A 15,679-nucleotide genomic window follows, 5' to 3' on the forward strand; every position below is an offset into this window, starting at 1 on the left:
TCCCTATTGTATCCCTATTGTGGGGACTCAGTTAATAACTGTTGTATGCACAAATGAAGCATATCTCCTTTGCACTCATCATCCTGGGTAGTTATTGTCAATATAATTTTTTTTCCTATCTTATATTATCAATACACATTAATTGAAGAATATTTAAAAAATAGGAAACATAGAGGAAAATAAAACTTACAATGATCTAATAACCAATGTGACATCATGGTTAACATTTGGTTTATATATTCTTTTAGCCATTTATTCATCTACAAAGATAGACTTCATAAAATTAGGATTATAGTATAAATACCATTTCATAGGCTGCTTTTCTTTAACTGAATCTACCATAAAAATTTGCCATTAATTAAACCTTCTTCTACAGCTTCGCTTGACTCTCTAGTGCTCCACTGTTTACTTTGTACCAAATGTATGCATGATGTAATCTGAAGTGACTTGGGCCAGGAACACTAGAGGATGTTTATCTACAGGACTTTAGTCAATTATTTAAAAGTAAAAGTGGTTAATTAGTCCAGGAGATAGACTAGGTTGTCAATAAGTACATTGCATCTTATTGTTAAACACTGTCTTTGACTTAACCAGTTAATGAGACAAGAAGTCAAAAAGTGAGACATTTGCCAGTGGACCAACAAATCACAATCCAGTGAGCCTCATCCACAAGAAGATTGTCAATGAAAGCTTTAGGAGTGCTCAAGTTCATTTAGTCATGTTGCAATTGACCTTGACACTGTTCAATGTTGTCAGTTTATTGAAAGTGTAAGGTAGCTCTGCCTTCTTATGAGACTGTTGAATTTGAGTTAAAAAAAAAAAAAAAAAAGAAAGACACTGTAACCATTGTTTTAGAGATGAAAACTTCTGCCTGGTTCTAGGACAAATGGTTGATTCTATTTTTAAATACTACTTCAGTTTGGTTGTTTTTTGTGGGTTTTTTTTTTTTTTGAATGAAGTAGTATGAATTAAATTTTCAAACACTTTTTTAGACTACACCAAGGGTAAAAATTGATTTTTATTATTTAGTGTGATAAGATTTATTTCTTTAAAAATTAGAAGATCAACTCAGAGGAGACAAAAATTTAACTTTTTTTTTTTTAAGCCTCACAAATCTATCTTTTTTTCTAGTATATAACGGTTCAGGAGATAATTTGAAACTGATTCATCTGTTATACCATCTGTCAGAAATATGCTGCAGCTGTTAAATGTCCAGCAAAATTTGAACGACACGTCTCAAAGTAATTTGCCCTTGGTACATGCAGACCAGACAATTTCCAATTTGATTTACAACGATGATTCTTGCACATGTGACTGATGTTCTAGCTATACTACTTAAATTTTTTTTTTTCTGAGCACAGCTATTGGACTTATAAAAGGGATGGGGAAAGAAATTTGATCTAATTTGATTGAATTTATTCATGTCCTAAGCTATTATAGTGATGGCATTCAATGTTTTTCAAAGTTTTCAAGAATACCCACGCTGGGCTCTGTATTCAACACGTAGGAAATGTAAACAAGTTCCCTTCCTTTCAGAATGGTCCAACGTGTAGCAAGGAGATCAGAATATAAACAATACTTACCACAGTAGATTTTCAATGATACAGGATGAGAGTGTTATGTTAGAAAGACCAAGAGTCTTATGTTCCTTTGAAAACAAAACAAAAAAATAGATGTAAAGGAGCTAACCCAGGGAAGTCAATAGCTTCAACGCTCATAAAATCCATTTGCTGGAGCCAAGATATTTCAAAAGTTCTGGAGGTATATACTAATGATGTAGGCAAAACCTGTATATAAATCAAGGGTTCCAAACGACAAGTCATTTTAGGCTGATAAAGATCAGAGTGAAGATCTTTCTTGGGCAAGATACGGTGAGGCAGGTCTATGCGTGACATCATGGTGGGAAGCCAGCTCTCTTGGCTCTGTTTAAAATGGAAAAATGCAAAATTGTCTGTTGGCTAGAGAAAGGGAATACATTTCAATGGCCAAAACTAGGAACTGTTATGCTTTGCTCACTTTTAGGTGGATTTATTCCTTACTATCGTCAGTATTTCATTGATTCAGCAATTCTTTATATGTTGCGTGCCAGGGTTTTAGGCCCTGGAAATAGAGACTCAGGGAACTAGACACATGCCCTAGTCTCATGATATTTATAGTCCCAAACAAGAAAAGAAATAAACAAGATTAAAAAAAAAAAAAAAGTAAGCAATCGCGGTAGTTTTAGATTATGATTAGTGCTATGAATAAAATAAAATAGTGTGATCAAACAGCAAGTAGTATCTGGAAGGTGTGAAGGTACAAGTTGAATTGGTTAATTTAGATAAACTGGCCAGGGAGGGGGGCAGGGGAAGGAGGTGTTGTTTGAATTGAGGGCAAAATGGAATGGAGCCAGCCTTCTTTAGATGTGGTAAAGAGAATTTTAGCCAGGATACAGAGAGGGTAGAAAGAACCTTGAGCTGAAGTGTGCTGGGTATTTCTAGAACAGAGAAAAGAGAGTGACCCTAAGTTAGTGACAAAGAGGAGAAGAGCAAAATAAACCAAACCAGAGATGCCTTAGGGCCAGACCATCACAGGCTTGGGTGGAGTTCAGATTTTGTACTAAATGTGAGGGGAGGGCACTTGTGTGGCTCAGTTGGTTAAGCGACTGCCTTCAGCTCAGTTCATGATCCTAGAGTCCCGGGATTGAGTCTCGGTCGGGCTCCCAGATCCACGGGGAGTCGGCTTCTCCCTCTGACCTTCTCCCTTCTCATGCTCTCTCTCTCAAATAAATAAATAAAATATTTTCTTTTTTAATAAATAAAATCTTTAAAAAAATAAATGTGAGGGGAAAGCATTGGGAGGTTGTCAGGACATGGCATAATCTGATCCCCATTTTTTAAAAAATCCATCTGACAACTATGAAGAAAATAGATTTTAGGGAGATCAAGGTTGAAGCAAAAAATAAGTCCCTAGTAAATGTTTATTACATGAAAAAATGGAATAAATTTGATGTACATTGTGGATGTGTGTTTATTCAGTGTAGGCATATCGATTGAGTGAGTGAATGAGTGATGGTTTGGGGCTTTCTCTGAGAAAACCTGCAGAAACCACTTTCTTTTAGTTAAAAGTTACTGGTCTGACCTGGACAGAAAATACTGAAAGTGCAGCAATTTCATCATATAGGGTGGTACATTAAGAAATTCCTGGGATCAAAATGAGAGATGAGAAAAATCTGACCATTTCAATATTATTAAGATATCTGCATAGCTCAGGCATCAATTCAGTGTAACAGACACTGAATACAGATTTCATCTGAAGTGAGTCTAGAGGTGGTGTGTCCTTGAAATGTAGACCTCAGAAGCATAGGCTTGGCAGTTAAGGCCAGCTCAGTTTTTGTCCCAGCTCCACCATTTTCTGTGAGCTCTCAAGCTTCCTTGTCTGTAAAGCAGAAATGATACTAATGTCAAGAACTTACTCTAATAACTGAGTGAGATAGTTCTCTCAAATTATTTGCTGTGTTGCCTGTCACCTAGTACTCAATAAATGATGACGGTTGCTCTTCACCTATTTGCTGGTTTTGGTAATAATGGTCTCTACCATGTGCCAGTCATGGAGGTCCAAATTGCAAGGAATGAGATGGAAGACCAGACAACTGGCTCATTTAGCCGAAGGTACCATAATGCATATGGCAACGCATTGGACCTTGGCACGTTACATAGAAAATTAACAAAAAAAAGTAACAAAGGTGCCACTTCCTTTGGGCGTACACAGGAGGGATTGAGTGAGAAGAAAAAGGGGGAGAGGTAGATCTCTTTTTGGTCACCTACTGATTTTCACGGCGTGTAAGATATCCTCACTCAACTGACTGAAGTCCAGTTTGATTATCCTTAGCTTTCCCTGTAATTAGCACTTGATGGCAAGCTAATTCTATTTCTCTTCATGACCACCGTCCCGCATAGTCTTTTTGTGGGATAGAATAAATGAACCAATTCAATTCTTCTGTAGATTGTATGGAAAAACAATTCTCAATCATATAAAGTATTTTTACCAGTGATCTAACACACATGCATTCTTGGACTCTTCTCTTTGCAAAACAATTTAATTCTGCTATGTAGATAGTAATATAAATAAGAAGCTATTTCTTTATAAAACAAAATATGTAATAATGAGGCAGCATTTGTATGGGAATTTCCATAATAGATTATTGAGTAAAAAAGTATGCTACCAATCAGATTTTGAATTTATCTATCTATATCTTTATCTATATATAGATATAGGTATATATGTTTATATATATATATATCTTTATGTATAAAGATATAGATAGATAGATAGATAGATAGATACAGTATCTGTGATATTAAATGGAGTGTGTGGTCGTGCATCTCTGAAGACCAGTTAACAGTGGTTACTTCTATGGATTATGAGCTTTCTCATAATCCTTGCTTTCTCTGTATTGCATGGAAATTTATAGCATCAGGAAAATAATGGTTCTTATTTCCAGTGACAAAGAGTAAGCTAGGGAAGCTGGAGCAAGAGGTATACAACGTAGTCCATGAACAGTAAAAAAGAAAAAAAAAAGAAAGAAAGAAAGAGGAAAACATGATTTAAGCAAAGATATAGAAAACAAGAGATGAGTTAGAGTCAGTGGTGTTTTTGCCCAAAGGAAGAGCAAATATTTTTCTAGTATACTCCTATGACACTGATTTTTAAACTGCTACTAAATGAAAATCGTAAGACTACTGATTCAAAACTGGGAAAGAATTTTTGAAATAATAGAAAAATTGAGGAGACTGTGGGTAAGATAAAATCAAATTACCTTGTTCAAATCCACGGCTGGAGGTAAAAATCTAGATCTTTTGTCTGTGCAGAGCATGTTTTCTCTTCCCTGCTCATATTAGGGAAACCTCAACCTAATAGTATCTCTGAAAGTCACAACTATCCCAAGAAAATATGTAGTAGACAATGTTAAGTTAAAAAATGGTGGACCTCCACTATGCAAATGACATTTATTAAAAAAAAATACTGAAAGAGAATGTTGTATTTCTATTTCCCATATTTGCCATATGTTTGATAAGAAGTAATGCAATATTTGAATATTACATAATATAAATTGGTAACGTTAAACAAAATTTAGCCTCCAGATATGATAACACCCTTTCTATAAAGAGAAGTAATCAGGGTACGCGATTTCCACAGATGACATATGGAAGGATCTAAGTTTGTTTTTGCTTTTTAACAGAATGCTAAAGTTAGCAAAAATCTGAGGTGAAAAATACAGTGCCTATTCAAGTAATGCATGCTGATGAGAGACAAAGCTCCATGCTTCTAAGGGCATCAAAACAAAATATTTCTGCAATCAGCTGCCCAAATTTATGGGAAGCAAAAATAGTGTGTCTGCCACAGCTGTAAAGAAACACTGTAAGGATATCGTTCTCATTGTGTGCCTTTCCTCCCTCCCTCCCTCCCTTCTTTCATTTCTTCTTTCTCCCTTTCTTTCTTTATTGAAGACGAAATGAGAAAAATCAGTCACAATCTGAGCAGTTAAGTATCTGACTTCTGGACATGCTAGATCCCAACCAAGTCTTTCCTTGGTCACAGGGAGGGAAGGGAAGCTACTTAGAGTTCTTGAAGACCTGAGGGGACTAGACCGACGACACTGATGAGTCAAGAAGCCCCTGGGTCAAGACTTCAGTCTCCTTTTCCTTCAAATGCCTGAAGCTACCCATTAGGCTAGATGGGAAATAACACATTATTTGTTCAAGGGGTTTCCCCACTGTCTTGGAAGCAATGGCTAGGAAGTCAGGCAAATGGGGTCCAGGGGATAATATCATAAAGCAGTTGGTTGGACATGATAAAGTTCAGGAGAATTCACAGGTAGTGGCATACTCAAAAGCAGGTGAATAGAAGAATTGGCGATAGTCAGACATATGAGTGAGCAGACAGAGCATGAGGAAATTTAGGAGCAGCAGGCAAGATGCCATCCTGGAGTCCTGAGATGCGACTCGGGACCAGGAAATGAATGCTGCAGAGAGACAGAACGTCTCTGGGAGCATCTGAGACACAACTGGCACGGCCAGGGAGGGTAAAAATCACAATGACCCAGCTTGTAATTCAACATAGTTTGGGCCATACGGAGCAAGGCAGGAGCCTATTGATTGGAAAGAGAGGAGATCAGACGGAGCTCGGGCCTCTTAAATTTGTCCTGACTATGAGAGGAAGGGTCATAAAATATGAGACAGGGTCATGGTGCAGGTAGAGGTAATGTAGCTCCAGCTTCAAGAGTTAGGAGTAGAAGGCGAAGGACATAAAGAGACGGTGAAGGGATGTATGCCTCTGAGGACGTGCCTTTCACAGCGGCTTTCCTAGTAAACTGTGAAGGGAGATGTTGTTGCTAGAATTGCTGTCCTCAGGACCCTGGCTCTGGAGTCTCTTGTTGTTGTTTTCTGTGTTGTTGTTCTTGTTTTCTGAGTATCAGGCTTATGTTTCCAAATCTGAGATAGAAAACATGTATATTTAAAAGGCAGTGTGTAGGGATGCCTGGGTGGCGCAGTTGGTTGGACGACTGCCTTCGGCTCAGGGCGTGATCCTGGAGTCCCGGGATCGAGTACCACATCAGGCTCCCAGCTCCATGGGGAGTCTGCTTCGCTCTCTGACCTTCTCCTCGCTCATGCTCTCTCTCACTGTCTCTCTCAAATAAATAAATAAATAAAATCTTAAAAAAAAAAAAAAAAAAGGCAGTGTGTAGTGAAAATTCTCCAACGTTATTCTTCGTCAGAGATGCATTTGAATGCCATCTTAATGTCAATAGCGTGCATTGTCAAGTTCTTTGACCTGGTAAACTCCTGCCCATATCCTTTTGCCAAAGAGGCCCTTCTCAGCCAGGTTCTCTTAGGAGAGGGACAACTTTGTCTGTCAATAATCTCCTCTGTTCCAGCATGAATTAGTACAGAATTCTTACAGCTAGTCTGACTTCCTGATTGACTGAAATTGTGTGAAAATAAAACTCAAGGCCCATCTGTTTCTTTAGTTTTCATCCAAGATTCCCTGGAAGGGAAGTATACTGGAGACCAAATATTTGCCATAGTTGTGTGGCCATAGCCTTGGAAGACATCCCACTATGGGAAAATAAAGTACCGAATTATTTCAAATGTTAGCAATCTCTCTCTCTCTCTCTCTCTCTCTCTCTTCTCTCTCTGTTTCTATTCCTCCTCCTTGTCCTTCTCCTCCTCTATAAAACTTCTAACTTTCCCCAGTGATTTGCCTGATTTAGTAATGTTTAATGTCTGCAGAATTATTTTTTTTAAAGATTTATTTGTTTGACAGTGATTACAAGTAGGCAGAGAGGCAAGCAGAGAGAGGGAAGCAGGCTCCCTGCTGAGCAAAGAGCCCGATGTGGGGCTCGATCCCAGGACCCTGGGATCATGACCTGAGCCGAAGGCAGAGGCTTTAACCCACTGAGCCACCCAAGTGCCCCATCTGCAGAATTATTAAAACACATGTTCTAATACAACAAACAGGCTGAGTCTTTGGAATATATAATGCGTAATAACCATTACTATAGTTGGAAATAAAAATGGATAGTTCATCACAGTAGTCGGCAGGCAATATGTACATGTAGCCTGCCGAAAAATTTGATAACCATTGTGGCCTCTCTACTTTGTTTGAGCAAAAAGTACTCTTTCTAGAATGTTCTTAGCCCTCTTTCCGCCTCTCTATATTCCCTCAGTTCTTAAGGTCATATTCATTATTTATATGTTACATGATACCATAGGTGATGATGAATCATTCTTTCTTGTGGATACCTGAATATTTGTCATTCTAGACCAAACGCTGGAATTTTTTTTTTTTTTTCTGTAAAAGGTCAGATAGTGAATATTTCAGCTTTGGATATTATATGGTCTCTTTTTGTATCATCTTCTGTGGATTTGAAAGCAGCCATAACTGAGTGAGCATGGCTGTGCTCCATTAAAACTTTATTTACAGAAACGACCTGGGGGCCACATTTTGGTCTGTAGGACACAGTGTGTGGACTCCACTACTTGAAAATGCTTGGAGTTTTTTTTTGTTTGTTTGTTTGTTTTTTAATGCTTGGAGTTTTTAAAACTTGAGAGAAGGTTAGCTAATGTGCTCATATTATGAGTGAGTCATCAGTAGAAAGGGGGTTAAGTGACAAAGTCACACATTTATGTTGGAGCCAACAGTAACGAGCAAATCACTAAAGAGCCCTGCATTTTAAATGTATCTATTGGGTGAGCCTGGTGGTGGGTATTATGGAGGGCACCTATTGCATGGAACACTGGGTGGGGTGTGATGCATTAACAATGAATTCTGGAACACTGAAAGGAAAGTCAAAAAAATAAATAAAAATTTAAAAAAATGTATCTATTACTTTCAGTACTTGATTATATTTTATTCAACACTGAATTACAAACTGTTTGATATTATCCTCTTATTTCATGCTTACTTACCTTATGTGGGTCTATATATTATTGGACTCATGGGGAAATGGGTTATTTTTCGATTGCCCAAAGTAGCTAGAACAGTACAAGGCACAGAGTAAGATCTCAATGAATATTTGTTATTAAAGTCTTCCAGGAGAACATACAATATACATAGCCTTATTCTTACTTAAATATGTGGCTATGGATTATATATCTGAATTTAGAAGGATGTAATATAGCCAATGTTTAAATTCTGATAATAATCTTGTAGCTACCTAAAAAAAAAAAAAAAAACCCACAAAAAATTTCTTCTATCCCCTGTATGCTCTTAGCTTCCTAATCACAATTTTATTCTAATTTTGTTATTCTGATTTATTTAATTTTTAAATTAATGAAAAATATTAAATTCAATATGAAGATGATCAACTTGTGAAAGTACAAAGTCTTTAGATATAATAAGGATAAAGTATGTTTAGGTTTTATACATGCTGTATTTAAGTTCTAAATTTAAAGTAGCTAATGGATCATTTAATCAATTATTCATCAACTTCATTTTAATTACTCTCAATGTAACATATATGCATTGAATGTTCAATTTTGGAAGATGAGTCACTCATTTTCAGGCATAAGCTAGCCCTATTGAGCAGGTTTAGACTAGAAAACACTTCTGCCCTCACGATCTTATTGATTTCTAACAGAGTTCACCTCATTTCCTTCAGATTACTACTCAGATGTCACCTAATGCAACAGACTCTCCTTGGCAAAGCAGCAAAAAAATAGGCATTCTCTATCTCTACCTTATCCTCTAACCAGCAGCCCCTTCTTTCATATTTAACATGTCTAGTATTTATCACCCTATCATCATCATATGAAGTAACATCATATCATCATATGAATTAACCTTTTTGCTTTTACCTATTTGTTTTTGTTTTAGTTAGTTTTCAGTTCCCACTAAAACATAAATTCCATGACGGGAAGGTTGTCAGTATCATCTACTGTTTTTGCTGTGCCTGGCTCAGTGTTGGTGTTGGGTGCATGTTTGAGTGAAGGAGATAAAAAGGAATGCATGTTAGCACATTCTTAATAAAATGGGAAATTTGGAAGTAATGATTACTCCAAGTCAATGCAGAACTTTTGTCAAAAGGTTATAAAATGTTAGATTCAAAAGAGTCAGCACTTAAGAAATCAAGGTTTTATATTTGTGCTCCCTGGCAGTTCACAGAATAGCAAAAATTTTTAACAATTAAGACAAAAATCCTTCACTGTAGATTCTTACTTCATAAATTGGTAGTTTAAAAATAAATTTTATGTTCATCTTTTCATCCTTTTACAGTTAGATTTCTGGGGAATATATTCATACGCAGATCCATATTTCCCAGAGGTACTTGCAGCATAACTAAGAAAAATAAGAAATATAACTGTATTTTATGAGGATGGATATGTTCATTTTTAACTTCAGATTTGTACACACTTGAGTGGTGAGATAATGAATAATAATTCATTTCCCTGGTATCACTGGGGACTTCACTCTACTTGAGTGACTTTTCAAGAAAACTAGTTCATTCCTTCTGTTGCTTAAGTTTTCTCCCATTTATAAATATCGGAGGTAGAAAGCATTCTAGAATATGTAGTGTAACTCTCTGCCTTATTAAACAGTACTGAGTGTATGTCAACATTTGTGGAGGATTGAAGACCACCTCTCTGACAATTAGGTAGTCTGCCATCTTGTAATTTGGCAGTGTGTTTGGGGACTCTGCAACCGCCAGATTTCATTGGTTCTCTTTCTCATTCATTCATTCATTCACTCATTCATTCTATGAATGTTTTTAGAGCCTGTGCCAAGTACCAGGTGGGGTTCCCATCACTGAGAAGTAAGCATTAAGCAGACTATCAAAACTTTGATTCCCATAGAGCATCCATTCTAGCGGGAGAGAAAGGAAGCCAAACAAATGAGTAAAAACATACATGCGAGGGGCTCTGAGTGCTATGAAGTAAAAGAAAGCCAGAAGTGGGGACCAAGAGTGATAGTGGCATCGAGTTCATTTAGCTGAGTGGACTGGAGAAGCCTGTGGTAGTGAAAGTGACCTTGAGCAGAGACCAGAAGGAAGAGCCTTGTGGAGCTAGAAGAGTAATCCCAAAGGCCATGGCAGGAGTTGGACTGATGTTGCAGTAAGATGCTGCTCTAGTGGTGGACAGCAATGCACAAGGGTGCTGGAGAGAGATGGGACCAGTCCAGTGGCCACTATGGGCCACTGGAGGCATCAGACTTTATTCGGAGTAACTGAGAGCAGGAGTTCGTGAATATCATGAGCATGGAGCTACCTGTCCACTTAGATCTGTAAGCATCCCAGAGGCCGCTGTGTGCAGAGTGATAGAGAAGTAAGGGAGGAAGGGAGACGACTATCCAGTCTTTCACAACAATGATCGCTGATGGCCACTTGGACCGGGTGATGTGACAGGGTAGGATTTGGAGTATTCCAGAATGAGATCATGCAACTCTGGATACAGTTTCCAAGAGCACATGTTGAGGACCTAGAAGAGCTCTAAGAGTTGAGTCCTGGGCAATTTAACATTTAGACATTAGGAAAATGGGGGCGATCCATTGAAGGACTCAGAGTAAGCAGTAGTGAGGAAGGAGGAAACACAAAATCTTAATGGCCGTGGAAGCCAAGTGAAGAATCGCACCAAGGGATCATCTGATTCTAGTGCCGTTGATTGGTCATATGGTGGGCACTGGTTAATTTCTCAGATGGCCGTGCTTTCCAGGGTGGTGATTATTCTTGCTCTCCCTTAATGTCCCCTATTTCTGAGGCTTTTATAACGTTGGTAAGATTCATCCTAGTTTTCTCTAATCTCTATGTTTCTAATCAATGTTTCCAATCCTCTACCCCTATAATGAATAAATCCCTGAAGATTTCCAGAGGATGCCAGCTTTTCCAAAGCATGTCATACAAACACCACCACCTTTCCTCACGACCCTTAGCAGGTCAGCATTGAGGCCCTTCAGCAGAAAGATTTTTATCATAGCTCCAACTCTTAAAAAGCAGGCATTTCATTTATCACAGTTGAATTATCTAAATTCTGATCCTTTGCTAAATGCAGGATCATAGATTCTGACATTTGTACTGTAATCAACAAGTATTTTAACTAAAATGTACCAGTCCTTATTTTTAAACATTTAATCTTTTTTTTTCTTTTCTTTTCAGAAAAATGTGATGAACCACTTGTGTCTGGGCTCTCCCACGGAGCTTTCAGCAGTTCATCGTCCATGTCTGGGAGCTATTCTCCAGGCTACGCCAAGATCAACAAGCGAGGGGGTAAGACACAGTTGATTTCCTTCATCAGTAAATGTGTTAAATAAGGATGTGTTGTATTTAAACCTGCATTTCTAAAATATATTTTATTTAAAAAGTGCAATAGCTATAAATAGACACCTCATAAATACTATAAACCTCTTTTGTAGTCACTATTGGAAGTGAAGAAAGAAAATTTGGGTTGGAAGTAAGAGACGGTAAATTAAAGGGGAAGAGTTTTTAGAGTTTGTACATGATAATGAATCTCAAATGATATAAAAATTCTGAGTTAAGGAAGTTCTTGTTAATTGGAAAATAATTTTTTTAAAAAGTTACAATGAATTGATTTCAAATATGTATACAGTGAATGAAACAATACTCTGTATTCACTACTTATTTTTTATTTTTAGTAACATATGGACAGTATCCATTGAAAAGATAGGATAAAAAATGCGGTTCTGCGTCATGTCTGTCCCCAGGGCTCAAAATTTAATTTTGTTATTAAAGGTGTTGTAAAAAATAATTATACATTTGCAACTAAAATCTGAGTTTTGGATTTTAAAGTAATAGTATAGGCTGTAATCCATAGGGCGGCAATAGACAACAATCCATAGAAAATGATTAAGGACAGAAACTTAAAACTCTCTTGCTTCAAAGCAACACTGATATAAATAACAATGAGGGACAACTTAAAAAGAAAAGAAAAAATATTTTCTTGGATAAATATGAATCAACCCACAGGGACCATAATTTGTCTTCAATAAAACTGGAAATACTAAATTCACATCACAGCCAATTCAAGGAAAAAAATATATAGATAGAAGGAAAAAGCAAGGGACAAAGGGAAGGAGAATGGGAAGAAAGAAACAAAGAAGCAAAGATGAAAAAAAAAAGAGAGAGAGAGAGAGAGAACAGAGGAAACCCAAAAGAAGAGAGAAAAAAGAGGAGAAGAAAGAAAAAATGACAGGTGAAAAGAGAGAAAGGGATATCAGAGAGATTCAGAAAGACCAAAAGGGAGAAGAAAATATGTAAGAAAGGGGTAGGATAATATACACAGAAATTCACAGGTGTACGAAGGCACCTTAATTAGTAAAAAGATTTGGTGGAAGATATACAGGCAGAAGTGGAGGAATACAAATTTCAAAATATATGTTGCTTTGATATAAAAGTAGTATTAATTAGCTGCTCTTTTTTTGTAATTCATTTTCCTCTTTTCTAAATTATAGTATAATTGGCATGTAATGTATTAGCTTCAGGTTCATAGTATAATGATTTTATATAAGTTGCAAAATTGATCACCACAATAAATCTAGTTCACATCTCTCACCATGCCTAGTTATGATTTTTTTTTCTTGTGATATGGACTTTTAGGAACTTTCAAATATATAGTACAGTATTATTAACTATATGACTTACTTCTTTTATAACTGGAAATTGATACCTTTGACCTTTTTCACCCACTTTACTGGGAACTCCCTCCGGGAACTACCAGTCTGTTCTCTGCGTTGAAGTGGTTGCTCTTTTTATAATATGATATTTGTCAGGTTATGGTCAAGACAGAGTTGGTGAGTTACTGTAAGTTACCAAAAATTTTGCTTAAAGATGTCAGAGTAATGAGAATTTTAATTTATTCATTTTCTATAAGCCATTTTAAACAAACAAGCAAAAAAATGTAGGTAGAAAATCATTAAACAAGAAACTGGCCATACCAAATAATAATTATGATGTAGGCCAGCCCAGTACTATTAAATCTGGAGCAAAATGTAGAAGAAAAAAGAAATAGCACATGTATTCCTAGATGTCAGGAGGGTACCGTATTCCCTGAAGGAGGTCCTGACATTGAGAGATCAACTTTAATGAGAAGAAATAGGGTCACAGAATATTTCCTTAGAAGGTTTCATAGGAAAATACGACTCATGAATTTTATACCCAGAGAATCGGGGAAAGTCAGGTTGCCTCAAGCACATAACCCCTTTGGGAACACGAATGGTACAATATAATCGACAATGAGATATGAGAAATAAAAAGAATGAAGAAACCATGGCCAAAAGCCTGGTGCTGAGCAGTGAATCCATTTAAATATAGACCATAAGGAAACAATTTAGGAACTACAGATGTAGAGCAGAGTAGAAATAATACAGATAAAGGAATGTCAAAATACCAAATTATGGGAAATAAAAGATGTATGTAAAATACATGTAAAAAGATGTATTTAAAATAGTACAAGATGCCACTTTGAATTACTTAGAGCTATTTACCTACTCATATATGTAGAATAAGGTATCTGAAATTAAACTTTTAAACTTGTTTATTCTTTCTTGTTTTTTTAACCTGGTTAAATTTAACCTGGTTAACTCCCACCTGGGTGGGATTTGAAGAATGTCTTTCCTTTCCTTATGATAGGTTTCTCTAGTTTATAGAATGGAAATATCTATACCTACATATTTGTATAGATAGATTTATAGATACAGTGTATATCCAAAAGGAAAGTTATTTCAAAAGCAAAAGAATATAAACAAAATTTATGGCTTTATAGTTGCTTGACCAACATCTCATCTCCGTTTGACTATTAATACGATACATTGTCTTGCATGGGGATGAAGGCGTGACGCAGCGGTTCACTGGGAGAAATCATCGTCTGCTCTATAGTTACAGATTCACACTTGCTTATTACCCATTTTATCAACCTTTGTTCTTTGCCCATTTTATCCACATTTGTTCTTCTTGGGCTTAAATTTCTTAGTCTTTGGTTCTCAAAGACCCCTTTTGCTTATCAGTGGTATGTTGTGTATACTTGTATATAATTCCTCCCCTACTGCACCACATAACAGTCTTCCTGATTGTTTAGGACTGTCCCACCCTGGTTAGATCTCCACTCCTCATGCTGCTCTACCTCTAAGTGTGCATACGAGTCGCCCATGTGCGGAGCTGGCCTTAACCCTAGTTGAGGACCTCAGTATGGGTCAGGGTAGCAAGCGTCAAAGAGAAGAATTATTTCCTCTACTAGAAAAAAAAAAAAAAAGGAAAAAAAAAAAGAAATTTACATGTGGTTATTTTCATAATAAATGGAGCTTTTTTCCTTAGTAAACTTCATATGCAAATGCTCTTGGGAGAGGAGCCATGTTGACTGAAATTCATACTAAAGTATAAATGGCTAATAACCCACATTGATTAAGAATTTATTTTTTGTTTCTGCATTAAAATATTATACTTCTCAAGAATTGATAAAGGGGGGCGCCTGGGTAGCTCAATGGGTTAAAGCCTCTGCCTTCGGCTCAGGTCATGATCCGAGGGTCCTGGGATTGAGCGCCACATCGGACTCCCTGCTCGGCAGGGAGCCTGCTTCCCCTTCTCACTCTTTGCCTGCCTACTTGTGATCTCTGTCAAATAAATAAATAAAATCTTAAAAAAAAAAAGAGATAAAGGCAGCAGAGATGTCCAAAGTGAGTAAATTTAAATATATATGTGTATCTTTTTAATATATATTTATAGATATAAAGATATATATCTTTATTTATTTATATAAAAATAAAAAGATATATTTATATAAGATATATAAATCTTTTAATTTTCATATATCTATATATTATACACATTTATATATTTATACTTTATATATCTATCATATATATATGTATCTTGCTGGATATATATATATTTTCTTACTTCACTATTAGCAAGAATCATCTGACACAAACACCATATAAGCATCTGAAAGCAAGAAGTTCATATGCTAACAGAGAAGGATAAAATAACTTAACAATGATACAAATACAGAAAAGAAGATATTCAGTTGAGCATTAGGTTGATTAACATTCTTCAAGTTTTATCATTTATTTAAATGATATTCCTCAAATAAAGATTGAGTTTTTGAATACATAGAAAATCAGAGTAGAATGCAAATAGACATTCAGATGACAAATTGACATATATTTTAAAAAATGAGTTTAGTTTTTGGGTCCC

At 36.3% G+C, this 15,679-nt stretch overlaps 1 protein-coding gene across 1 annotated transcript in view; it reads left to right on the forward strand.

Moving 5' to 3' along the window:
• CNTNAP2 (contactin associated protein 2) overlaps nucleotides 1-15,679 on the forward strand; it is a 1,943,304-nt gene that overhangs the window by 563,607 nt on the left and 1,364,018 nt on the right. The window contains exon 2 of the mRNA XM_044246794.1: nucleotides 11,630-11,740. Within this exon, the coding sequence (XP_044102729.1) occupies nucleotides 11,630-11,740 (111 nt within the window). The remainder of the gene's footprint in view (nucleotides 1-11,629; nucleotides 11,741-15,679) is intronic.

The sequence above is a fragment of the Neovison vison genome, chromosome 4, assembly GCF_020171115.1.
Source record: "Neovison vison isolate M4711 chromosome 4, ASM_NN_V1, whole genome shotgun sequence".
In the NCBI taxonomy this organism is placed as follows: Eukaryota; Metazoa; Chordata; class Mammalia; order Carnivora; family Mustelidae; genus Neogale; species Neogale vison.